The following is a 26,399-nucleotide window of genomic DNA, read 5'->3' as shown; positions in this document are numbered from 1 at the left end:
TTCACCCTCTTGGAGGTAATAATAACCATGTTGAGAATGCATGCCTTAAAGGAAAAAGAGTAGTAATAGGCATTTTTGGTAAACCTTGAGTTTAAATATTACACACATTTTTGAAAGTAGTTTGGCCATACATAAACGTGATAGCCCCCAAATCTAATACTCTGGAAACTTTCTTATTGAAATGCAAGTACCAAAAAACATGAGGATATATGTAAGAGTATTTATTCCAGCATTACTTATAATAGCAAAACACTTGGGCTCATTAATGTGGGACTGGAAGAGTAATTATGGTAGTGTCACTACACAGTTTTCAAAAGGAAGAATCTATATACACTGACCTGAAGAGACATCTATAATGCATTGATTAAAAAATATATATTTAAAAAAGAGTGCAATAAGTTGTACTTTCAGAAGAATGAGAATGTTGGAGGGATGTGTAGGAGCTTATCAATTTTGTCATTGTATATTTTTACCTTGTTAAATTAGTTTCTAAAAGCATTTAGTACTCTTTTAAGTTAATATTTTTAAAATGTCATAAATGAAAGAAGTTAAGGAACATGGATAAATTATAGAAATTGTGGTAGAAACAAATATATTTTATATGAATGGTGTTATTGAACAAGCAAGTGTTTGGTCCCTATGAGAAGGTTACAAAACAATAACCAAACAATCAACCAACCTTGGAAGCCAATCTTTTTGTATTCTCAATTTTAAATTCCTTGCCATGAAAAAGCATTGTTTTTATACTGAGAACAAAGTTATACGACATAGTTTGAGTATTACTTAGAGTCTACTAAGCTCAGAATTTAAAAATTTTCCATGTGTTTTCTACCTCTCTTAACCTGATATTTGTAGGAACTAATATATTTAATTGTCCTTGGGAAACATGTATTGACTTGATTTAGGAAGGGTATTTGTCCTTGGGAAACATGTATTGACTTGATTTAGGAAGGGTATAATAATTTCCCCTTCTTCATAGATATAAATACATGCTCTGAGCTGGTAATTACTGGCACATTTACATTTTAATTATAAATATATTTTTCAGATTTATGATGGAAAAGATAAAACGACTCATCTACTGGGTGCTTTTACTGGTGCATCTATGCGAGGACTGACACTCAGTAGTACTTCAAATCAGCTCTGGCTAGAATTTAATTCTGATTCTGAAGGGACAGATGAAGGTTTTCAACTTGTCTATACCAGTAAGTATTTCATAAGAATAAAATGGTCAACGCTGATGCTGAATATTTATTAAAAAATTCAAATGCAGCAGTTGAAGTAATATCTAACATTTGATTATCAATTTTCAGTTTAAAACTCCCTTCTACATATTTTTAAATAGCAGGGTTCTCCCCATTTAATGTTTAAGAAATATAATTAAGCTTTTAACAGATGGAAATCCAATGTTTGAGCTCCCATCTGTACAGATACCTTTTTAGTGATTATTGTTGGGTAGTCATTAATAATAACTGGATGGTTTCAGGTGAATGCACACTAAAATGTTACTAAACTTTTAGTTTGTTGTGCTCTTCTGTTGAATTGTTTTTGCAAAAAATAAATTTATGCACAGCTATTTTATTATAATAAAGTCAGCTCTTCTGACAATTGCATAAGTAGAAGTTCAAAGAATGAGAATCATAGGTAGGTGAGTTACATCTCATTTATTTATAATAACAATTTATTTTACCAAATAAACAATAGAGACAGACAGAAAGAAAGAAAGAAACAAGCACAGTAGTACATTGAACTTTTACAAAGAGAGAAAAGAAGGGTGGTTACTAGAGGTGGAAAAGGGAAGGTGAGGAGGAGGGACTAATGAGGAACTGGTCAACGGACACAAAGAATGATTGCATATTGTAATGCTGAATAAGCTAACTATCCTGAGCTAACCACACACATTCTGCACAATTATTATACCCAACATATGTCTAATAAATTATCTGAAAAATAAAATAAAATTAAATTCACATTATTTTACCAGTACCATAAGAAAAAACCGTAATTATATCAATGAAAAACAAATTCAACTTAAATAATACTTTAATTGAGTTTTTACTCTGTGTGAGGCACCGTATTAAGTAAGGCACATGTACAATAGGTAGTTACTGGCTGTGTGTTTAATAAATTAACAATTTATCAGATCAAATTGATTCTTAGAAGTTCATAATACACATTTAATACTATAAAAAATTAATTAAGTAGCAATTTCCAGAAATCTTTACTAATAGAACATTTGAGAAAATCTTCTGACCTCTGTGAATTTTCTTAAGAAATAAGATGAATGAAAACTATTATAGAAACTGGGAAGTTTAAAAGGTTACAGCATCAAAGAGAATCACATGGGCTTTTACAGAATTTGAATCAAATAATCACCTGTGAAAATTCTCTTAATAATATGAGAAACAGGACACAGGAATATACAAATGACTCATATGAAAACAGTCTGGTGCATAATACTTAGAGATTAATTTTTCTACTTGTTTATTTCAAGGTTTTTTTCTCCTTGTGTAAGAATTGTTACGTCATTACATTTGCTAAACATAAATTAACAAAATGAATGCTGAATATATATTTTTAAATCCTCAGTGCTGTATATACAATGTGATTTCTTATGAAGCCGTCCCAAAGTCAAATGAAAGTCCAAGCAAATTGTATTTACAGGTATTACTGTGTGATGGAATAAAAGTAGTGGTATTGAGTATTATTGCCCAAATATTATTGGTGTCATCTTCTCAGGAAGGAAAATATTTTCTTAATCTGCTTTCTTCTTCCTCTTTCTCTGTTTTCTAAGAGGGCTGCTGATGATATAAAGTCATATTGCCGTGAATGGTGAATTGTTTACATAATAGTCTGTTCTGCATCAGTTTGCATTTTTTCCTGTCTAAAATGTTTATGGGTTTCAAAGAGGAAACCTAGATTTCCTTTTCCGATACATAAAATCTGTATAATTTGGGATTGTTAATGCAAATATACTGGCAATGTAGGACAAACCTAGGTTTAAAATTGTATGGGGTAGTCAGGTGTCTGGAATGAGTAAAATAATTGACTTTATTGTCATTAGTGTGAACTATAAGATGTCAGAAAAGAGAAGACTTAAGCAAATATTTGAAGTCACCCTTTCTTTCTTAATGACTCTAGTTCATTGTAAGATGTGTATGTCATTATGAAGATTAGAAGCTACAAAATTGGGAAGGTAGTATAAAAGCAATTATTTTTTTAAAGGGCAGGTGTACATCTATAAATATTTTTCAGTCTCAGAACTGAAACTGAAATGTTTCAGTTTCAGATCTGGAACTAAAATGTTTATAGCCTACTTCTAGGATGCCTCTGGAGATCATGAATAAATGATCCTACAATTTTGTAAACCAAGAACTGTATTCTGAACTGTATTCTGTTGGAGAAGGATCTAGAAATAGTAACACATCAATTATTAATCATATTTGATCCTAAATATTATTTATGATTTTTAAGTGGGAACTTCTCTACATATCTGCAGTTATCTAAATAGTTAACTACGGATTTCCAGACTTCGAAAGAAATTTGTTCCCTTTCTCCATGTATTATGTACTCTGTTTTCCTGCCATAGCACTTGTGACCGGGCTAATCTCTTTTGGACGAGTCCTATGCACCTTGGGCACCAATTGAACTCTTGAACTTCAAGATCTGATATATTGTCCTCCCCAGAACTCATGTGGAAATCTTCTCCCCAGTGTGGCAGTGTTGGAAGCTGTTTGAGTCATGTGGGCAGATCCCTCATGAATGGATTAATGCTCTCCCTGGGGGGAGGTGAGATTAATGAGTGAGTTCTTGCTCTATTAGTTCCCCTGAGAGCTCCTTGCTTAAAAAGACCCTGGCACCTCCCCTCTTGCTCTGTTTCCTCTTGACATGTGATCTGCTTGTACCGTGGGCTGCCTGCTACTTTCCACAGTGAGTAGAAGCAGCCTGAGGCCTACACCAAATGCAGCTATTCCAGAATCATAAGCCAAATAAACCTCTTCTATATAAATTACCCAGTCTCAGGTATTCTGTTTTAGCAACACAAAAACGGACTAATACAAAATTCATCACAAATATTTCCCTATGGATGCTTTCCCTGTTTCTCTCAGCTGTAGTTAGCCAACATTTCAACACTTCTTTTGTAGCAGTTTACATATGCAACTAATATAACAGTTATCACATTGCATTGTGGTTATACTTGTTTGCAAACATACTGTACATAGTTATTCAGGGGGTCATTTATCTTAATAATGTCTTTAGTTAGTCAGTTTTAGTTTGATTGCATCTTTTTTATATATTCTTGGTAAATTAAGATGTGGTCTGAATATGGATTTTATAAAATGCTTTTGTCATACTAAAAGAAGGTTTTACTAGGCCACATATTTGAAATATTCTCAAAATTCTTAGAAGCAGTAATTAATAGATTGCTGAACATGATGGAATTGCTAAAGGGGTTCAAACATATGGAAAAAATGACAAAGACCATGTCTTTGTGTTTGAATTCCTGTATCCTTTCATTCATATGCAAACTCTCTACCCCTGCCCATTTTGTGATATATCTTCCCTACATTATTCCAGCTTTGTTTCTGAAACATGTAACTGAGAGAACCCTGAGTAATGCAGAGGATGTCCTAGTATTTACATTGAAAGAATCAGAACAGGAGAGAGGACATTTGGCTAGGAAGGATCAGATAAAGCTTCATGAAGGAGGTGGTATTAAAGGTAGGATTGGTGGCTCACAGAAAGAAATGGTGGGAAGTATTTCAGGCAAAGAGAATAAGATGAGGAAAGACACAGAGACCAGGAAGGACATGTTAAGCATATTCATGACAAAAAATTCATTCAGATTAACTCCACATGCCTGGATTCTTCTCTTGTCTCAGCACAAACATTTCTTTTTTGACCACTCTATCTAATGACACCTGCCATATTTAATAATCGTTACTCTCTAATTATCTATTTGTTGACTTACTAACACTTGCTATTGTCTAATTATTTTCAGTTTAGGTAAACATAATTGCATTTAGCTGAGATAAAATGAAGAAATATGCTAGGACAGAACTTTAAGTCGTATTTTTTTTCCCGACTGTCCTTATTGGTTCATTCATTATATAATCACTAAGTATAGAAACTAGGCTAGTGGAAATAGTGGTTGAGATGTTGTTTTGGCTTCAAGTGATGGAAAACCTAACCATGGCTTGAACATCCAGGATGTATTTTGTTCATATAAGAAAAAGTGAAGGAAGAGTAAATAGGTAGGTCTTGATTCAACTGCTCAACAAAGTCAGCATGGATCCTGCCCCTATCTTTCTGCTGTGGCATCCCTAGAGGGTTCATTTTTGTACTCATGCTTTTTGTGACATGTGGGCATGTTCAAGGCAGGAAGAAAGGAAGGACAGGTAGTGCCAACTGCATATGCGCCTTTCATCAGGAATGCAGAATCTTTCCCAGGAGCTCCTGTCAGACATACCTTTTCTCTCTTTGTCCAAAACTGGGACATGTGGCTATGCCTTAATTTTCCAGCAAGGCAACCTGGAAAATTGAGTATTTGGCAGACTATCTAATTGGTTTAGCTTTAAACTATAATGGTATACTACCTGGTATGGTTAAATTATAGCTGGGAACAAAATCAGGGTTTTATTAGTGAGAAAGAAGAGATACTGTGAAGATAACTTGCAGTGTTTATTATAATGTACAGCTGTCACAGATATCTCAAAAAATCATAAGTTCAAAGATATTTAATTAATACATGCTTCTATAATTAATGGTGTCATGGAAATCCAGAGACTCTTGAGTGCTCAGAAAGGGAAAGCATTTGGCTCACCCATTATTAATAGTTCTGCTATACTAACAGGACAGTGAGCTTTTCTCACCTTCCTACAATCAATAAATAAATTCTATACATACCTAGTATGAAAATCCTACACCACATTTAAAGTAATAAAATGTCTCATTCTTTTATCTTTCTAAAGAAGATTAAATTTGTTTAGTCTTCATCTTCAGATTTGTCAAGAAAAATATCATTTAGTCTTTTGCAGGAGCAGATATCCCCTTCTCCTAAATATGTTTCTTAGTCAACTCAACTCTATATTGATTAGACAGTTATGCTGCTTGAGTATAAAACCTGTGTGAGATAAACTTGGTCAGAACTTGGCTACCATTAGGGAATCCCCCGTCTCTTCCATTCCTCCAAATTCCCAGAATCCAGTTCCCTCACTGTGTCAGCCACTCTTTCTTGTTTTTCTCAAAACAGTAACTCTCAATTACTCTGCTCCTTGATAAATCTGAAACACCCCAAATAAAGATCTAGATGAGGCATATTTTAAGGTGCTTTACATAACACAAATTAGTTGTTAACTTCTCTGTGAGGAAACCCATAAAAGCATAGCTGTCTTTCCCAGAGAGTACAGGGGAGTAAGGTGAGAAAAAATTACCATTTCCTTCCAAAGTTGGAAGAACAGATCAGAAATCAAGATCATAATACAGTATCCTCCCTAAAGCATCACTCTGCTGTGGATAACCCTTTCATAGAACTCAGCAAAACCCAATAGGATGCTCTAACCAGATCCCATCAGCCTCTCAACATTTCAATAATGCATTTCTAAGTCTGGTGTGGTTTACTAAATCTCTCTCTAAAGGCTAATTTGTAGGAACATCCTTTCTATTTGTTCACCTGTCACATCACCCCTTTTACTCCTCTACTGAACCTTTCTATCTTATTTATTATTGAAATTATTTATTCATCTGATCATATGTTTAAATTTTACCTTTTCACAGTAGAATATTATATGTTCTGAGGATAAAGAGAATAGTGAATAAGACCTGCCCATTAGGAACTAACTTTTTAGTGGACCAAGACCGAAAAGAAACATGAACAAAACATAAAGAAAATAATAATTTAAAATAGGGCAATGGAATTTATAGTACAGGAGATGGAACTACTGGAGCAAAGTTGTTCAGAGACTCCATCTCAGAGGAGATGTCATCTGAGTTGATGCCTGAATGAGAAGAAAGGAAAACCACATATTGATATGGGGGTGGAGGGTTCTAGGCAGAGAGGTTAGCAAAGGCCTAAGAGTGCTTGAATTGTATGAATGGAGCTAAATGAGAAAATAGAATGGGATAAAATGAGACATAAATTTGGAAATTAGGCAAAGGCAAGGTGGACTATATAGTAAGAGGGTTAGATTTTATTTAAGAGGTACAGAGACTCCAACATTATCATAACATTAAATGTAAGAGTTAAAAATAATGATACTTAATAGTTATCTACCACCTACTTGGTACAAGGTATAACCTTATGAGGGAGGTGTTAATATTATCCCTAGTGAGAGGAGGAGGAAATATGAAGCATGGAAAACTTACCTTACTTGCCAAAGGTCTCATAGCTAATAAGGGTAGACACAGAAATTGAACTGAGGGTCTCTGCCTCTAGAATCAATGCTTTTAAGCCACTATGCTATACTATCTCCCACCCAAAGTTTTGCATATTTTATATTTAAAATTCTGTGGATGTAATGTCTTTTTTAAATTGCCCACATAAATGTAAAATTAAAAAAATCTAAATTTTAATGCAGTTCTTCTCATAGAAGCTTGTCATTTTATGCTTGAAAATCTGAATGCATTCTAAATGGTCAAATTTACTATCGGATATTATAACACCAAGATCAGGGGTTCGAATTCTTATACCAGTCAGCTGCCAAATAAAAAACAAAGGAAAAAAAATACACAAATTTACTATCAGGGAATAACTTAGTCCTAGTATCCTTCATGTTATCATGAAAGTCTCTAAACTCTATTTCTTGAGAGTATGTTTTATTACAGATTGTTTTAGCTCTATTCATTTGTAGTTACCCCACTTTGGTTCAGTAGAAAGGAATTGAGTATTTTTAAAAATAATCCATTACAGAACTAAATCGTACCTTTTTGATGGAATGTAGTATTGTCTTCTCAAAAGCTGATCTGGTAAATATTCATAATGCTCAGCCACTAAGCAGTACTTCTGGGCTGATGTTATCTTGTTATCTTCTCTGAACATTTAATTTACTAAAAATCCACTGGAAAAATGTTCATCATCCCAAGAGAAAACTTCAAAAATATTTGGATCTTCTCAGCCTTACAGTTTTGTTGCTTGAAATTATTCAATAATTTACATGGGACATAGCCATTTAAAATTTTATATTTTATAATTTATGATGCTTTTTTTGCATACTAGCCTTGTAAATGTGCAATTAATTACCCTATTTAAACTCTTTAATGTAGTTACCAGTGTGTTGTTGGCAATATTAACTATGAAAAATAATCAGATGACCTACTGACTCTAATTTTATTCTTAGTATATAATTTATTGGATGCAAATGCAAGTAGAAAATAAGTAAATTCCAAGGGACAATGAAGCTACTGCATATGGTTCCATTTCCTATAAACCACTTAACAGATATATTTGGCATTCCTTTTATTCTTTAAATCTTGGAATTAACCAGTCAATAGGTATTATGACTAAAATACTAAATAAAGGTTTCTTAATTCTGTATAATTTATATAAACAATATCAAATATTATTTCTTCATACTAGAATGACACCTATTATCATTTTCATAGCCTTCATATTGCAGAAGTTTAACAAATCTGAACTTAAATAACTGAGGACTTACTAATTTGCATGTTAGATAAAATTAATTTTTAGCAAGTTGAAGACCTGTAAGTGAATATCAAAACTTTATTTTTTAAAAATGTGGCCTGGAATAGCTATGTCCTTAAGATAGCGGAAGACTCTAGAACAGGATATCAAAGCAAAAATCTGTCACTAGTCAATAGCATTTCTGCCCTTCTGAGAACTTCCTTAAAGTATGAAGACTATATCTCCCAAATTCTCTTGCCAGCTAAGACTGCTTAGATTCTGTCAATTAAAGGTAGTCCTATGAGAGCTAATGGGTGGAATTGCTGGAGAAGTCATTATTTTCCAACGGCAGGTATAGGCAGGAGGGTGGTGTTGGCAGATGATTGCATGTGGCAGCAGTATCGCTGAACTGAATTTCCTGAAGACCAACAGTGGTCTTCTGACCTTCACTTCCTTTGCATTTCCAAAATTTTCAGAGCCTCTAATTCCTTGTATTGAATCTTAGCTACTCACAGTATCTATGTAACTTCCGTTTTCCTGACCAAGTCCTGGTTATTAATCATCAAATTAAAGAAAAACAAAGAGACAAATAAAAAACTCTGTAGCAAGGGCCGAGCCTGTGGCGCACTTGGTAGGGTGCTGCGCTGGGAGCACCGCGACACTCCCGCCGCGGGTTCGGATCCTATATAGGAATGACCGGTGCAGTGCTGGTCACGAAAAACCAACAACAACAACAAAAAAAGAAAACAATAACTTAAAAAAAAAAAACAAAAAAAAAAAACTATAAAAAAAAAAAGAAAAAAACTCTGTAGCAAATCACACTATGAACAAAGATAAGAAATTTTAGAAGATGTTTATATATAACAGAAAAATATACACTCTATAAAAGAATCCTACAAGGTAATCAGAAAAGTAATAGCCTGTATTAGTCCATTTTTGTTGCTTATAACAAAATACATGGAACTGGGTGCTTTATAAAGAAAATGAAATTTATTGCTTACAGTTTCTGAGGCTGGGAAGTCCAAGGACCTTCTGGTGGTGGCAACAGTGACCCAGTGGTCTCACATTGCAAGATAGTGGAAGCAGAGAGAGCAAGAGAGAGAAAGAGACAGACAGACAGACAGACAGACTCCTTTCTTTTAAAGCCCTCAGAACCACACCCCTGGCCACCATTTTTAATCCATTCACTACTGCATGGACCTACAACCCAATCACCTCTTCAAGGCCCCAACTTACAATTACCATAATAGGATTTCCCACCCTCTTAACAGTCACAGTGGTGGCTAAGTTTCTAATACATAAAACGTGGGGGATACAATTTAAGCTTTAATGAGTTTTGGGAGGATATAGTTCAATCCACTACCTAGCCTAAAAGAAAAATATGGGCAAACAACAATTTCATAGTAGTGGAAACTTCGGAGGCCAAGAAGAAAAAGAAAAAAAAAAAAAAAAAACCCAAAAAACAAAAAACAGTGCCTAACCTAATATTAAGAAATGAAAAATAAAAGGAAAATAATTTGCTATTGCACACTCATAAAGTCGACAAAAATACAAAAGCTGTTTTATACCATGTGCTGATGACAATTTTCAGAGGTTGAAACTCTTATGAACTTTGGGGAGTGTAAATTGGTAAAGTCACCTAGGGAGTAATTTGGCAATGTTTAGTAAAATTCCATTCCTAGATATATCTAGAGTGTGCCAATTATACATTTTGGTCAAATACCGAATAGCTGATGGTTTGAACAAATTAATATTCAGACAAAGTTGAATAGCATCACCCCAGAATGAGGTACATATTTATGATATACAAGACACAAAGTAGCGATTTAATAATATCCCTTATTTTTTTCATGCTCAATGGATTATAATTTAGAGAAGTCTATCATTAACATATTTGATACATAGAACTCAGAGCACTGGCAATTAAAAAAAAATTCAATTATCTCTTGAAAGCAAGTGAAAATTCATAGCAAGAATTTCCACAAGGCTTTTTGTTTAAATTTTTAACTTTCATAGATTAGAGACTATAACAAATTGTCTTCTTAAAGTATTCTTTTATAGTTGTAGCTTCAAGGCTTGATGTTTGATATGGTTTGATTAGTGATAAATATATGTGTATCAAATTTTTTGATTAGTTTAATTAGTGAGGAAAAAATGATTTCTTAATTATTCTTTAACACTTTCTACATTTCTTTATTCCCTTTATGTTCTTTGTTTTCCCTGGTCCAAAGAGGATTATCATGGTTACTGTGTATGTTCCTGGAGTATTTCCTGCTTATGAATTTTGTGATAGCAAAGTTGACATTGTGCTTTATATACCTCATTTAAATATAAAGAATTCTAAAATAAGACCTTTTCTTGCAAGACTCATGGCCTAAATGGAATATAATAACCAAATATTAAATATAGTTCTTAAAGAATAGTCTGCTTAATATTGTGAATTAAGTCCACCAAACAATTCTATAGAGATTAAAACTATTGAAGAATAATCTAATAATCTTTGTTTCCATGCATTATTATGTCAACTTTTATTAGCATTTATGGTTTCAAAAAGCATATTTCTGTAATGCATTTAGCTAACATACATAGTCAATTCCTTTTTAACAATCCCTTTCCCTTTTTATTTAGCTATTTGAAAGTTCTTACTTTTGGTACATAAAATTAACATATCTTCATTGACGACTAAATATTGTAGAATTTAACTTTTATAATATTAAACATATAATTGTATTTTAACTGTTTTTCAAAAAAAAAAGCTTGTAAGGACCTTTATATTTTAAGTAACATTAAAAAGTGTTTACTTACATTTAAAAAGAGAATTTTAGGTGTCACTTGTATTTCTAAACAATGTGCTTTATTTGTATTATTGGTAGTGTTTTGCTGATGAGATATGACATCATCTTATGAGAATGCACAAATTGAGAGAAATTATGTTGAAGATGGAATTTAACTATTTTTTTTTTTCAGAAAGCCAAGGCAGAAGTTAAGTAGCAGATTAGCTGATTTTGAATGAATCTTGATGACCAAATAAATTTTGGATCTTTACATGATGCATGTCCTAAAGAAACACTTGCACATGTGCAAAAGAATACACAGAAGTATAGCCTTTTTTGTAGCAGTGAAAAATTAAAACAAAATAAATGCTGGAAAATAAATAAATCGGTTTTGAAATATGTCTCCAATGGTATACTACAGAATAGTTAAAATGAACAAAATGTGTGTCTGTGTGCGTGTGCATAAATGTAAGGGTTAAAAACAGAATACTGGGCAACAAATAAAGCCTCAGGAGAATAATTAAAATATCTTTATTTTTTATAAAATGTATAAGTATTTGCAGAACATACTACATATTGCTCATAGACAAATAGACATGTAGTAAAAATCTATGTGTGAGAATAACATATTAAGTCAGAGTATTTGATAGCTCTCAGAAGGGAAAGACTGGAAGAAGATTGGAAAGAGATACAAAAGGAGCTTTAATTTGATTGCAAAATTTATTGCTTAATAATATTAATGTGAAAATAAATCAACTTATATAAATGTTAATCTGAATACTAATCTGAATTAATATTCCTGTAAATCTGAAACAACTATGATATGAGAATCTGATAGAGCCAGATGATGAGTTTGTTGTTATCCTTTACACTCTTTTGTAGGTTCCAAATAATAACTTGAAAATAAATTAGAAATCCTTAGAGAAATATACTACATGTTGGCAAGAAAAAAATAAGATCTCAGATTAAGTTATTCGGAAAGTCAAACGGATTTATGTAATGGAGATTTTTAATTCATTTTGAGCTCTAGAAATTTTCACTCCAGCAGAGTGTCAAATTTCACAAGGAATGGTAAATAATTGTAGTATATATGACTTTTCATATGCGTCTTTATTTTCAGTTTCAAGTATGTGAGCTTTTCAGTGAAAAGATTTGAAGTTGAACATTTTCATAAAGATAAGAGAGTTTTGAATATTTATGAATAAGCATCAATAATTCCACCAAATTGGACTAAATTATGTTGTGCTTCTAGCTTATACACTATTGTCCTTCTGCATTTCATCTACAATGCAAGGCATTATACATTATCTTAATTTACAGAGAATATCTACATTTTGCCTAATCACCAGCAATTGCCAACCACATTTACAGAACATTCAAATTAAGGAAGGATGAATTTGGTAATGAACTTTGAAAAGAGAGCTTGATTTCCATTTTTATCTGAGAAATGATATATGGTAAAACTCAAAAGTGGTTGCATCTTGAATAATAAACTGAATATTATGGAAGAAGGAGTGCAAACTTGTAATTTGTGAGCAAGGACACTCTGTAGTGTTAAGAGTGCAGGTCCATGTGAAGTAATGTGTCCTGAAAATTTAAAGTTATAATTTCTGCTGTTTCTTCTGTGTTTGAAAGACTGACATGCTTGATCATGTATCCTTTATATTTCATTATATGTGCCACAATTCTAGTTAACAACTGTTAACTCTTATATGGCTCTGTCTCTGAAGCTGTTTGCATTTGCCTTATTTTAACACATTTTCATCCAAATGGGAATGTTACAAACAGATCTACTTCCTGAATCTTTCTTTCTTTCTTTTTTTAATTGTATCTCAAATTTCAGTTTCGTATCAGTATTATTTTAGTTTATTTTTCAGTTGTGTTCTAGAGATAATTGCTTCTAAGAATCCACATTCATTCATGAGCATTATTGAACATCTGCCATGGGACAGAATTGTGCTATGTAGGCACTGTGGAAAAGTGGGGGAAGAAATGAAATAATTTCAGCCTATAGGAAAACAAACAAAAAACCCCCAAATGATTGTAAATAAATTAAAATCCAAAATGACTCTACGGTTTAATGAGGAAGGTGCGATTAATATTATCTAGAAAAAACTAAGAAGATCTCCCTACGATATTTGAGAGAGAATGTTTCTCTCAGTCACAAAACTATAGAATAAACTCAGTACTTGGAGCTATGAAAGTTCTGGTGATTTTATATATGTTGTGACATGCTAAAAATTCAATGATGAAAAGTAGTGATTCGACACTAGTGAGCTGATATGGTATATGCTTTTTTGCTTTGTAGTTCCAATCTAGATTAATTAGTCAAGGATATATGCCTATATAAGAGATGCAAATCTCTTTTTGGTCACCATATGATGTAAGACATAAATAAAAGATTTCTTTTTCTCCAACATTTCTATCTTGAAACAACTGATTTCCCTCATTCATAAGGCTATCCAGAATATTTCTTATAGTCCTCTATTCTCAGAAGCTGTAACTGATATAATTTTGCACCTAATTACCTTTGGTGTATTCATTATATCAGTTATCCTACCCATATATAGGTGACCCCCCACTTATGGTTCAACTTAAATTTTTGAACTTAACAATGGGCTTATCAGGACATAACTCCATCATAAGTCAAGAGGAATATGTATTTTGTAAAACAATAAAGACAGGAGAACTACATACATCACTGGGAGCTTAGATTTTGATTACTATTATCATATTTGATTTAAATTAGGAAGTGTCCTTTTCTAATTCCCTCAGGATCTTAACAGTGAATTGGGCTGTGACTGTCAGGTTTTTAATATTCACCTTTATTAATTTTACTTTGAATATGCATATAAGGTATTCTGGATTTAGAAAGAAGTTATTATTAAATATGTAATAATAATTATAATAATGACACGATGTCTTTGTCAGTCCTTCTTTGACCCAGTTCTTAACCCAGTAGCAATATGATGAAAACCTGATGAAAAAATGTTTTACGCAAGTGGCCAGAGACTCCACAGGCAAGGGATGAGAAAAAAAATTGGCTTTTTCTGCTTTAGGCAGATTTCTCCCTTTCCTCTCCTGAACGGTGGGGGAAAAACCTGTGCTCCATGGAGATGGGATGGGAAGAATCATGGTTTCTCACTCTAACCTTTTGGAATGTAAATACAGGTCTCCAAGGACCATATTAGCTTCCTGTGTCTCTAGCTTTTATAACCCAGAGATGTCTGTAAGTTTCTGGACCTCAAGCTCCCTTGAAACATAGACATAAACCTCCTCCACAGATAGGTAAATCTCTCTGGAGTTCTCTCACTACTCACTCAGTTGTAAATTAACTTCTCAAAGGTTACTCTGAGTCTCAGTTCACAGCAAATTCATGCAGAAAGCCCCAACTGCAGAAACACAAAAATATTTTCTCTACCCCCCAGAAGGACAACTTGTATTTTGTAAAACATTAAAGACATAAGAACTACATAGCCAGGAAGCTTAGATTTTGATTACTAAAATAGAAAACTTCTATTTTTTTTTCCTGTGAGAATTTTTGAGGAATGTACTTTTTCTGGAGCAGGTAGAATATAAAACTTAAGAGTTGATCAAGCTAATTACTATATTACCTCTTGATAAAATATATTTTAAGTGAGTCAATTCCACTTTCTTCTACATTATAAAATAGTCTAAAGTTATATTGCAGTGGACATATTTGTTACTAGGACTGTTAAGATTTCACATATTTTGGCTGAATTTTTAAATTTTGATGATATGATCCTAATAGTAAAGTTGGTCAGTAAAGGAAAACTCATTTTACTTCTCACACTTCAGATCTCAGATGTGTGTGTTTCTCACATCAATCAATTCTCCAACTCTCTGCTTGGTGTCTAACAGTTCAACTGAATTGTAATACTAATGAGTTAGTGCAGATCCCACAGGTTAAGAGCTTAGTTCCACAGGACTGACCCATTTCAGATGCCAATCACAGGTCTGGGACTCCTGTACTTCTCACTGACCAGTTATAAACTGGGGGTTCCCATAACCCCTTCCTTGGGTTCAGTAATTTTCTCGGATGATCATAAAATGCAGAGAAACATTTACGTACATTTACTGGTTTATTATAAAGAATACAAATGAAAATTCAAAAGAAGAGGTACATTTATGAGGTCCAGAAGGATCCCAAGTACAGAAGCTTCTGTACCCATGGAGTTGGGCTACACCACCCTTCCAGCACATGGATGCATTCACCAACCTGGAAGCTCTCAGGACCCCTCTGTCTAGGGTTTTTATGGAGATTTCATTACATAGGTATGAATGATTAAATCATTGGCCATTGGTGATTAACTCAACCTCCATCACTTCTCCACCCCTGGGTGTGTGTGTATGTGTGTGTAGAGGGGATGAAAGTTCCAATCCTCTAATCACATGGTTAGTTTCTTTGGCAACCAGCCCCCATTTTCCAAGAATCATCTCATTATCATAAATTCAAGTATGGTTGAAAAGGCTTATTATGAATGACCAAAGATGCTTCTCTTACCCCTGCCAGTCAGGAAATTCCAAGAGTTTTAGGAGCTCTGTTCCATGAACCAGGGGCAAAGACCAAATATGAATTTCTTATCACAATATCACTGTCAGAATCTAATATTAATTGTAAATCACTTGACGCAGGCAGGAAGCTTAATACTACAAGTTATGTTATAGTCATATATAGGTCATGGGGTATCACTAATAAACTTGAAAAGTACAACAAATTCTTTTTTTTTTTTTTTTTTTTGTTTGTTTTTGTGACTGGTAAGGGGATCGCAACCCTTGGCCAGGAGTCGTCTGCACCGCGCTCAGCCAGAGAGCGCACCGGCCATCCCTATATAGGATCCGAACCCGCGGCGGGAGTGCCGCTGCGCTCCCAGCGCCTCACTCTCCCGAGTGAGCCACGGGGTCGGCCCAAAGTACAACAAATTCTAATCTTCAAGAAAAAAAGAGCTCTCTATGATTGTGTACTATCAAAAGTAAATATGGCAAGAGTAATACAACTAGGGAAAACTATGTAAGCATATTTAAAAATAATAAAGGAAAAAAAAACGTGTAATTTAAAATCCTCCTGCTAAATTTTGCATTTAATCAATTTATATTTTTTCTCAGGTTTTGAACTTTCACATTGTGAAGATCCTGGCATTCCACAGTTTGGATACAAGATCAGTGACCAAGGCCACTTTGCTGGTAGCACTATCATTTATGGATGTAATCCAGGCTACACTCTCCACGGAAGTAGCCTTCTCAAGTGCATGACAGGGGAGAGAAGGGCATGGGACTACCCTCTGCCTTCCTGTATTGGTAAGATACTCTTTTAGCTTTTCATTAAATATTTCTATGGAAATGCTTCAACATATACTTTACATTTCCAAGTGATTCTGTCTGTCCACACACAACTCATACCCTAAATCAAGACATTAATGAACTCATAGCTTAAATTTGTCAAAAGGATATTCCTTTTTACAATGTAATATGTACGTTATTTTTAGGTAATATGGTCTGTATGAAGTCATTTTATTTCCACTATCTTGATATAAAATTTGTCACTACAAAAATAATGACTTTTAATCATATACATTTATTGATTCACATAGACCAGATTTGTTTTAGTTTACAAAATTATTGCCCACCCCTGAATCAAGGTGAATTTTAAAAACAGCAAACTATTCTCAATAACTTCAAAGATATTGTTTGTATGTATACTTTTTTAAAAAATCTAAAATAGTGCATTTGCTTTCCTATGTGTACACAGCATAAGCAATTTCAATATGAAAAGGCATGTGAGAGTCAGTGACATAATAAATATTGCCTACATGAAGCTAGAGAAGGATCATTTTCCCTCCTCTTTGCAGAGCAAGGGTACAATTTTATTCCTATAGACTTGTATATCAGTTGAAGAATTACTGAATATGTGGTGGTGGAAGGATAGATAGACAAGTGTCATAGAGACCTCTTTCCTTTTTTTTTTTTTTCCCCCTGCTCCAAAGATCAAGTAGGTACCGGGTTGGAATACTAGGACAAGAAAAGAAAACAACATTTTAACAAAACACTGACTCCCCAGTAGGGAATAAACATGCAGTGGTTCTTTACCCAATCTTATTTCTTGATAGCATTTATAGGGGCAGAAATCCATTCTGTGTCAGGACCATATGGATAAAATTGATTTGAACTTTTCTTTTTTTAAAAAAGGGAATCGATTTTATTCCTTTTCAAATCAATTTACAAACAATTTACAGAAGGAAGAATAAAGGGATGTTGAAAAATAACTGTTAGCAATTTAAATAAGAATTCAAATATAGCAAACACAAATTTTTATTACATATTTTCCTAGTTTTGAATGTATATGTATATCTGAATAATATCCTTTGAATGCAGCTGTTCATCAGCAACTATGCATAAGCCTGGAATATATCTATCTTATAAATACTGATTCTGGATTTCAAATACATTTCTACTGAGTTCTAGCTTTCCGCTACTTTGATTTTTCTTCATGCACTCACTTAGTCGAAATGTTATACCTTTGAAAACTTTGATGGCTCATAATTTTGTTGAAATAATAGATGATGGCTATTTTCTTTGTTCCATAACAGCAAAAATACCAATACCAATTAAATACCAATTAGAATGATCTGTTCAATAATTGTTTTTCATTTCTACATCTTTTTTACCTCCAGATACTTTGTCTACACATCTTTCTTTCATATTTGTCCACTTGCAAACTATAGAAAGTAAATTATGGTGCACAGCATAAAAAAATGAAAGAATATGTCCTTTAGCAAAATGGAATGATACAGATTTTTATCACCAAATAATGTATGAAACACTTTTTTCACGTTGAATGGCTAACCAAATAAGACTACTATGAAATATATCAGTTCTTAAGTTTGAGAAAATTTGTATAAGTAGCATATATTACCTGACAATTCATAGTTTGAGATTTTGTTATATAAGCAGTTTCACCACCATTATTAGCAGGGATCAACAAAAGGTTAGATGGGATTTTAGGCTGTAGTTTTCCAGCTGTTGCTCTATATGTTGCTATCTGTGTCTTTACATGCAACTTCTGATTGGTTTAATAGTTATGAAATGACTTCCTCTGTCAATTTTCTTCTTTTCTTTTTATTTTTTTTTTAGCTCTCACTTATGAGTGATGACATGCAGTGTTTCTCTTTCTGTACCTGGCTTCTTCCACTTAATGCAGTTTTCTCTAAGTCCATCCACATTGCTGCAAATGGTAGAATTTCATTCCTTTTTATGGCAGAGTGTGTATATATACCACATTTTCCTTATTCAGTCATCCATCAATGGACATTTAGCTTGGCTCCAACTCTTAGAGCTGCAATAAGAGCTCTACATGATGATTTCCATTCCTTTGGGTATACGCCCAGAAGTTGGATAACTGGATCGTGTAGTAGTTCTATCTGTAGTTGTTTGAGAACCCCCATATTTATTTCCATAAGGCTAAACTAATTTACAGTCCCAACAACAGTGCAGGAGAGTTCCAATTTCTCCACATCCTCACCAGCATTTGTTATTCTCAGTCTTTTTGATTATAGCCAGTCTAACTGGGGTGAGATGATATCTAAGTGAGGTTTTAATTTGCATTTCCCTTATGATTAGTGATGTTGAGCATTTTTTCACATGTCTGTTGGCAATTTGTATATCTCCCTTTGAGAAATGCCATTTCAGCTTCTTTGTCCATTTTGCAAATGGGTTACTTGTTTTTATTTTACTGTTACGTAGTTTGAATTCCTTATATATTCTGGATATTAATCCCTTGTTGGATGCATAGTTTGCAAATATTTTCTCCCATTCTTTGAATTGCTTTTTGCTCTGTTAACTGTTTCTTTTGCTGTGCAGAAGCTTTTTAGTTTGATATAATCCCATTTGTTTATTTTTTTCTTTTGTTGCCTGTGTTTTGGGGTCTTATTCATAAAGTCTTTGACCAGTCCTACTTTCTGAAGTGCTTCCCCTATGTTTTCTTTCAGTGGTTTCACAGTTTCAGGTTTTATGTATAAGTCTTTAATCCATTTTGACTTGATTTTGGTATATGGTGAGAGGTACAGGTCTATTTTCATTTTTCTACATACTGATGTCCAGTTTTCCCAGCACTATTTATTGAAGAAGTAATCCTTTCTCCAGTGTATGCTCCTGTTGCCCTTCTCAGATATCAGCTGACTGTAAGTATGTGAGTTGATTTCTGGGTTCTCTATTCTGTTTCACTGGTCCAAGGGTATATTTTTATGCCAGCACCATGCTGTTTTGGTTACTGCACCTTTGTGGTATAATTCGAAGTCAGGTAGTGTAATGCTTCCAGCTTTACTTTTTTGCTGAGGATTGCTTTGGCTATATGGGTTTTATTTTTTGTTGTTGTTGTTTTGTTTTTTCATATGAATATTAGCATTCTTTTATCTATTTCTGTGAAGAATGCCATTAGTATTTTGATGGTGATTGCATTGAATATGTAGATTGCTTGGTGTAGTATGAACATTTTCACAATGTAAATTCTTTTAATCGAAGAGCATGGAATGCCTTTCCATCTTTTGTGTCCTCTTTAATTCCATTCAGCATTGATTTGTAGTTTGCATTGTAGAGATCTTTCACCTCCTTGGTTAAATTTATTCCTAGGTATTTTATTTTTTTGGTGACTCTTCTAAATGGGCTTGCTTTCTTGTTTTCTTTTTCTACTAGTTCATAGTTGGAGTATAAAAGTGCTGCTGATTTTTCCATGTTGATTGTGTATCCTGCAACTTTACTGTAATCATTTATCAACTCTAAGAGATTTTTGGTGGAATCTTTAGGATTGTTTTTTATATGTAGGATCATGTCATGTGCAAACAGGGACAGTTTGTCTCATCTTTGCCAATTTATAATGCCCTTTATTTCTTTCTCTTGCCTGATTATTCTGGCTAGTACTTCTAAAAGTATGTTAAACAGGAGTGGTGAGAGTGGGCCTCCTTGTCTTGTTCCTGTTCATAAGCTTCCCCATTCAGGATAATATTGGTGGTGGGTTTGTTGTATATGACATTCACTGTGTTGACATAATTCCTTCATTACCTAATTTGCTGAGAGTCTTTACCATGAAGGAATGTTGAATTTTGTCAAATGCTTTTTTCTGCATCTATTGATATAATCATATGGTTTTTGTCCTTGATTCTGTTGATGTCATATATCACATTTATTGACTTGAGTATGTTGACCCATCCTTGTATCTCTGGGATGAATCCCATTTGATCTTGGTGTATAATTTTTTTGATGTGTTGCTGTATTCTGATTGCTAATATTTTGTTGATATTTTTGCTTGTCAGAGAAGTTGGCCTGTAGTTTTCTTTTTTTGTTGTTGTATCTTTGTCTGGTTTTGGTATCAGGGTGATGATGCTGGGCTCACAGCATGGCTTTAAGAGGATGGCCTCTGTTTTGATGTTTTGGAGTAGTCTGAAGAGAATTGGTATTAATTCCTCTGTAAATGTTCAGCAGAAAACCCATCCAGTCCTTGGCTTTTCTTTGTTGGGAGAATGATGATTACTGATTCAGTCTTATTGCTTGTTATTCATCTGTTCAGGTTTTCTATTTCTTCTTTATCGAATCTTGGTAGTTTGTATGTGCCCCAAAATTTATCCTTCTCCTCCAGTTTTCAAGGTTGTTTGGCATATGCTTGTTTATAATAATTTCTAATGATTCTTTGTTTTTCTGTCCTATTGGCTATAATGTTTCCTTTATTATTTCTGATTTTTAATATTTTGGTCTTCTCTTGTCTATTTACTTTATCTTCTCAAAAAATCCAACTTTTTGTTTCATTGATCTTTTGTATCATTTTGTGGGTCTCTATTTCATTTAATTCTGTGCTGATCTTAATTATTTATTTCCAGCTACTAATTTAGAGATTGACATGTTCTTGTTTTTCTAGTTCTTTGAGATGTAGTATTGGATTGTTTATTAGAAATGTTTCTATTCTTTGGATGTAAATATTTATTACAATAAACTTCCCTCTTAGGACTGCTTTTGGAATATTTCACAGCTTTTGGTATGATGTGCCTTTATTTTCAATAGTTTCAAGAAATTTTTTGATTTCCTGTTTCATTTCTTCTTGGGCCCATAGGGCATTCAGGAGCATGCTATTTAATTTTCATGGATGTATACTTTTTAGAGCTTCACTTGTTATTGATTTCTAGTTTTAATCTGTTATGGTAAGAAAAGGTACTTGAAATGATTTCACTTTTTAAAAATTTGTTGACCCTTGATTTGTGACCTAACATGTGGTCTCTCCTGGAAAATATTCCATGTGCTGATGAGAAGAATCATCTGTAGTATAATCTGTAGTTGCTGGACAAAATATCTGCCAGGTTCAATTGGTCTAAAGTGTATTTTAAATTCTGTGTTTTTCTGTTGATTTGTTGCCTAGATGGTCAGTCCAGTGCTGAGAAAGGGGTGTTCAGGTCCCCTACTATTATCATATTAGGGTCTATCTCTTTCCTTAGGTCTAATAGTGTTTGCTTTATATATCTGGGTAGTCCAGTGTTGGGCACACATATATTTATGATTGTTATGTATTCTTGCTTGATAGATGCCTTTATCATTATGTATAGTGGCATTTCTCATCTCCTTTTATGGTTTTTGGTTTAAACTATTTTATATGATATAAAATAGCTACTCCTGTTCATTTTTGTTTTCAATTTGTGTGGCATATCATTTTCCATCTCTTCACTATTACTCTATGTATGTCTTTACATGTGAGTTCAGTCTCTTGAAGACAGCATATTGTTGGATCTAGCTTTTTAATCCAATTGGTCTTTGTGTTTTGTGTGGGGTTCTTAATCCATTTACATTAAGGGATGTTATTGAAAAGTATTGTCTTACTCCTGGCATTTTATTAATTTTCATTTGGATGTTTTAAATCTCTTTTCTTCCTTTCTGCCCCTTTTATTGTTTATCTTTGATGCTTGGGTTTTTTTTTTTTTCTTTTTTTTTTGAGGTTGAAAGGTTTAGTTTCTTTCTCTTATTTGCATTATCACTCTACAAGTGGGTTTTGTTCTTTCTCGTGTATTCTTGGTAGTGATTATCATTTTTTGAATTCCAGAAGCAAGAGTCCCTTGAGGATATCTTACAGGGCTGGTAGTGTGGTGGTGAACTCCCACAGTTTTTGTTTGTATGGGAAATACACTATTTCTCCCTCGTTTCTAAAGGATAGCCTTGCTGTGTATAGTATCCTTGGCTGGCAGGTGTTTCCTTTTAGTACTTTGAATATATCATCCCAATATCTTTTGGCCTGTAGAGTTTCTGTTGAAAAGTCTGCTGTTAGTCTCCTGGGCTCTCATATAGGTGACTTGATGCTTTTCTCTTGCTGCTCTTAGGATTCTCTGTCTTTGAGCTTTGCCAGTTTGACTATAATGTCTATAGGAGAAGATCTTTTAGGATTGAATCTGATTGGGGATTGTTGTGCCTCCTGGATCTGAAGGTCCATGTGTCTCCCTGTACGTGGGACGTTTTCTGTTACTATTTCATTGAATAGGCTTTCAATGCCTTTTCCTTTCTCCTGCCCTTCTGTAACACCTGTGATTCAGATGTATGTGTGCTTTAATTTGTCTGCTAGCTCTCTTAGATTTTCTTCATTTTTAAAAATTCTTCTTCTCCTTTTTTTTTTTTTTTGTTGTTGTTATTTTTGTCTGCCTGGGCTAATTTGAAAACACTATCTTTGAAGTCAGAAATTCTTTCTTCTGCTTGCTTTAACTTGCTGCTTAAGCTCTCAGTTTTTGTTGTTGTTGTTGTTGTTGTTGTTGTTGTTGTTGTTGTTGAATGAATCCTTCAGTTCCAGGAATTCTGCTACATTCTTTTTTAAGGTATTAATTCTCTTTGTAAATTTCTTCCTTCATATCCTGATTTTTTATTCTCATTTAATTATGTTGTCTAACTGAGTCTTCTTGTGTCTCATTGAGTTTCCTTATAATTGTTGCTCATAATTACTTTTAAGTCATTTCAAGGGTTTCTTGATCTATGGAGTTTGGTGTTTGAGAATTACTGTATTCCCTTAGAGGTGTCATATTTTCTTCGTTTTTCATATTTATAATATCTGTATGTTGATGTCTGGTCATCTTATAGAGCAGTCGCTTTTTCTATTGTACTGGAGTGGGCTTTGAGGAGAGAGACTTCCTCTTCTTTTTCCAGTCTCCACTGTTGACTCTCCTTTTGTCAGTGCAGTTGAGTGGGTGGTGGGCAGCCTGCACAGTGGCTGTGACTGCTACTGTGGTGGTGAGCCCGCCTTGTGGTGGCAGTGGCTGTGACAGTGGCTGTGGTATACCATTCATATGGAAGCAATGTTTTTGGTGTGCTCCTGCTTTCTGCCAGGCAGTGGGGGCCCAAAACTTTTTTAAAAACAACTTGACTGAGGTATAATTAATATACATAAACACTGCACATATTTAATGCTTATAATTTGTTTAGAGATCTGAATCTTTTGAGACAAGTGGAAAATTTCTATCATTGCTATTTACTATGGTCAACATAGTAATCACCACAAAACTTGCTAGAACAAAAATAGAAAAAAGTCAATTCTCATCATTAGAGGACTTCCAACTAACTGCACAGTGTTTCTGATGCCATGAGATGTCTGTTGTTTTATTAAAACATTGGTTCACACAGAAAACAAATTTTTTTTCTAACCAAAATGTAATCACAGACCTTTCTTTTCAGATGGCATCTGAATTTTGGATAGACTATGAGGGTTGAACCTGAAATAATAATCAACCTAAATTACCAAAAGCTTGAGAACCTGTAATATGACCAACAATCAGCCCATTGGCATTGGTTATAAGAAAAACATATCACTGATTAATTCTATCTGATGATGTAGTCTTTGATGTGAATATGAAATATGTTCAGAAAAGTATTAAGGGTTTTAATTGCACAAAACTAAATTCTTATAAATATTGACATGCAGTGTAGTTCTTAAAATTAAAATCACAAAAATAAAAACAATACATTAAAAATTATACATGTTCTGTGTGTGTTCAACCAAGCTGAAGACATTCTCTATTTTCTGGAAAGATTTTATATACATTAATGGACATTTGGACTGAGGACAGAAAAAGATTTTGCTAATATTTAGAATAAATTAATGCATTTTATATTTACAAATATCCCAAGTTAAAACTTAGTGACTTCATACTGCACAAGGTTTCGTGGAAATGATGATTTTTTTTTTTTTAATGATGAATGGTCAAGGTTTATAACATCTATAAATATTTGGATACATAGTGTGTGATACTAATGATTTCCATGGTGACAGAAGACGAAATTCTATTTTAGAAGATATTCTCTATTGCAAACAACTAATAGCTTTACCACCTGGCCTAAGATTTTCTTCTTTTCCTGGAAAACAGTTTTTGCTCTTAAAGCTTCCAGCTGACTGGATGAGGCCCACTCCACATAATTTAGGGTAATTTCCTTTACTTAAAGTCAGCTGATTGTAGATGTTAACCACATTTATAAAATAACTTCACACCTAGATTAACAGTGGACCAAATATTATTTAACAACTATAATATAGCCTGGCCAAGTTGACACAAAAAACTAACTATCACAGTGTAGTGCAATATAATTTCTAAAATCTTTTAAACAAATTTACATTTATGGAGCCTACACATTTGAACCATTATATTCTAATGTTATCAGGTCTCTTCCAAATACTAAAACTTTCTGGATTTGAACTTCTTTGGTCTAATAACAATAACAAATAGAAACAAAAAAGTTTAATTCAGTCATTTAATGAGTAAGATAGAAACCTTTCAGAGAACAAGAAAAAAAAATATCAGAGTATCTTCAAATATTTAAGCCAAAAGTAAAATGTTTTTATTTTTTAAAAATCTTTTGGTAGAGTAATCTAAAGAATTTTCAAATGTACAATGCGTTACACTGTGTTTTTCTTGTTTCTAAGGTTTGGGAATGTAGAACAATACACTAAGATACTTAGTTCCTCTCTTCTCTAATACAGAGAGTTCTTTCTAGATTGTCTGCTTACCAAAGTAATATCACTGCAGATACAGTATTGAATATATTAAAATGGAGAGGGAATCCCCCCACAAATACAAATTTAAATATATTGCATTACAATATTTACATTTTTAAATTGTACATTTTATAAAATTTAGAGATTACATTAAATCAAAACCAAACTAGATTTAACTGAAGAAATCTAATAAAAGTGCCACTTTGACTTTTCGGAGGTTAAAAGGAAAGAGTTTAGAGTGATTTAAAGGGAATCACATAAAGGGACAATGAAACCTAGAATGCCTGAGGGACTGCAGTAAAGATTAGTTTTTCTGAGAGGTGGGTAGCAAGATGATGAATTTCAGTCTGCTATTCGCTAGCAGTGAGCAACTCGCCATCTGTTTCCGTTTTTAAATTATCACTATTTAACAACGCATTTAAAAATGTTTAGCAGCCTGACTCAGAGGTTTTGAGTATGTCCTTTTTTATTCCCTAATTAGGATTTTATTGACTTTTATGTGATCTAACTTGAGACTTTATTATTTTATTGAGCAATATATTCTTTCTTCAATTAATACCTTAATCTGAGAAAGTTTATACAGATGTATACTTTAAGAAGACAGGAAATCAATCTTTATTTTCCTTAATGTAAAAAACATATAATCTCAAGAAATTTTAGATTGTTTTAAAAGACTAACATTAAATTGTGACTAAATTTTTATTATTTTTTATTAGCTGAATGTGGAGGTCGTTTTAAAGGAGAATCATCAGGAAGAATCTTATCTCCTGGTTATCCCTTTCCATATGACAATAACTTGCGTTGCATCTGGATGATTGAGGTAGATCCAGGAAACATTGTCAGGTAAATGGATTTCATTTTTTCAAAATTACTAGGGAATCTGAATTTTCTGATTAGCCCCTGTATGCAATATAAATCAATATCTAGATTTAAAAGTATTTTTTAACCTTGGCAAGGGAAAACTTGGTTTTGATGTGTTTAAAAT

The 26,399-nt window shown here is 33.3% G+C and overlaps 1 protein-coding gene across 3 annotated transcripts in view; it reads left to right on the top strand.

The window, feature by feature from the left end:
* The window catches only part of CSMD3 (CUB and Sushi multiple domains 3), a 1,171,099-nt gene that overhangs the window by 843,012 nt on the left and 301,688 nt on the right, over positions 1-26,399 (top strand). For all 3 annotated transcript variants that reach the window (XM_063079089.1, XM_063079088.1, XM_063079087.1), the window contains 3 exons: positions 1,049-1,205; positions 16,522-16,713; positions 26,131-26,257. In XM_063079089.1, the coding sequence (XP_062935159.1) occupies positions 1,049-1,205; positions 16,522-16,713; positions 26,131-26,257 (476 nt within the window). The remainder of the gene's footprint in view (positions 1-1,048; positions 1,206-16,521; positions 16,714-26,130; positions 26,258-26,399) is intronic.

Source organism: Cynocephalus volans, chromosome 15 (assembly GCF_027409185.1).
Source record: "Cynocephalus volans isolate mCynVol1 chromosome 15, mCynVol1.pri, whole genome shotgun sequence".
In the NCBI taxonomy this organism is placed as follows: Eukaryota; Metazoa; Chordata; class Mammalia; order Dermoptera; family Cynocephalidae; genus Cynocephalus; species Cynocephalus volans.
The sequence above is the reverse complement of the archived record's forward strand: the minus strand, read 5'-3'. Positions and strand labels throughout refer to the sequence as shown.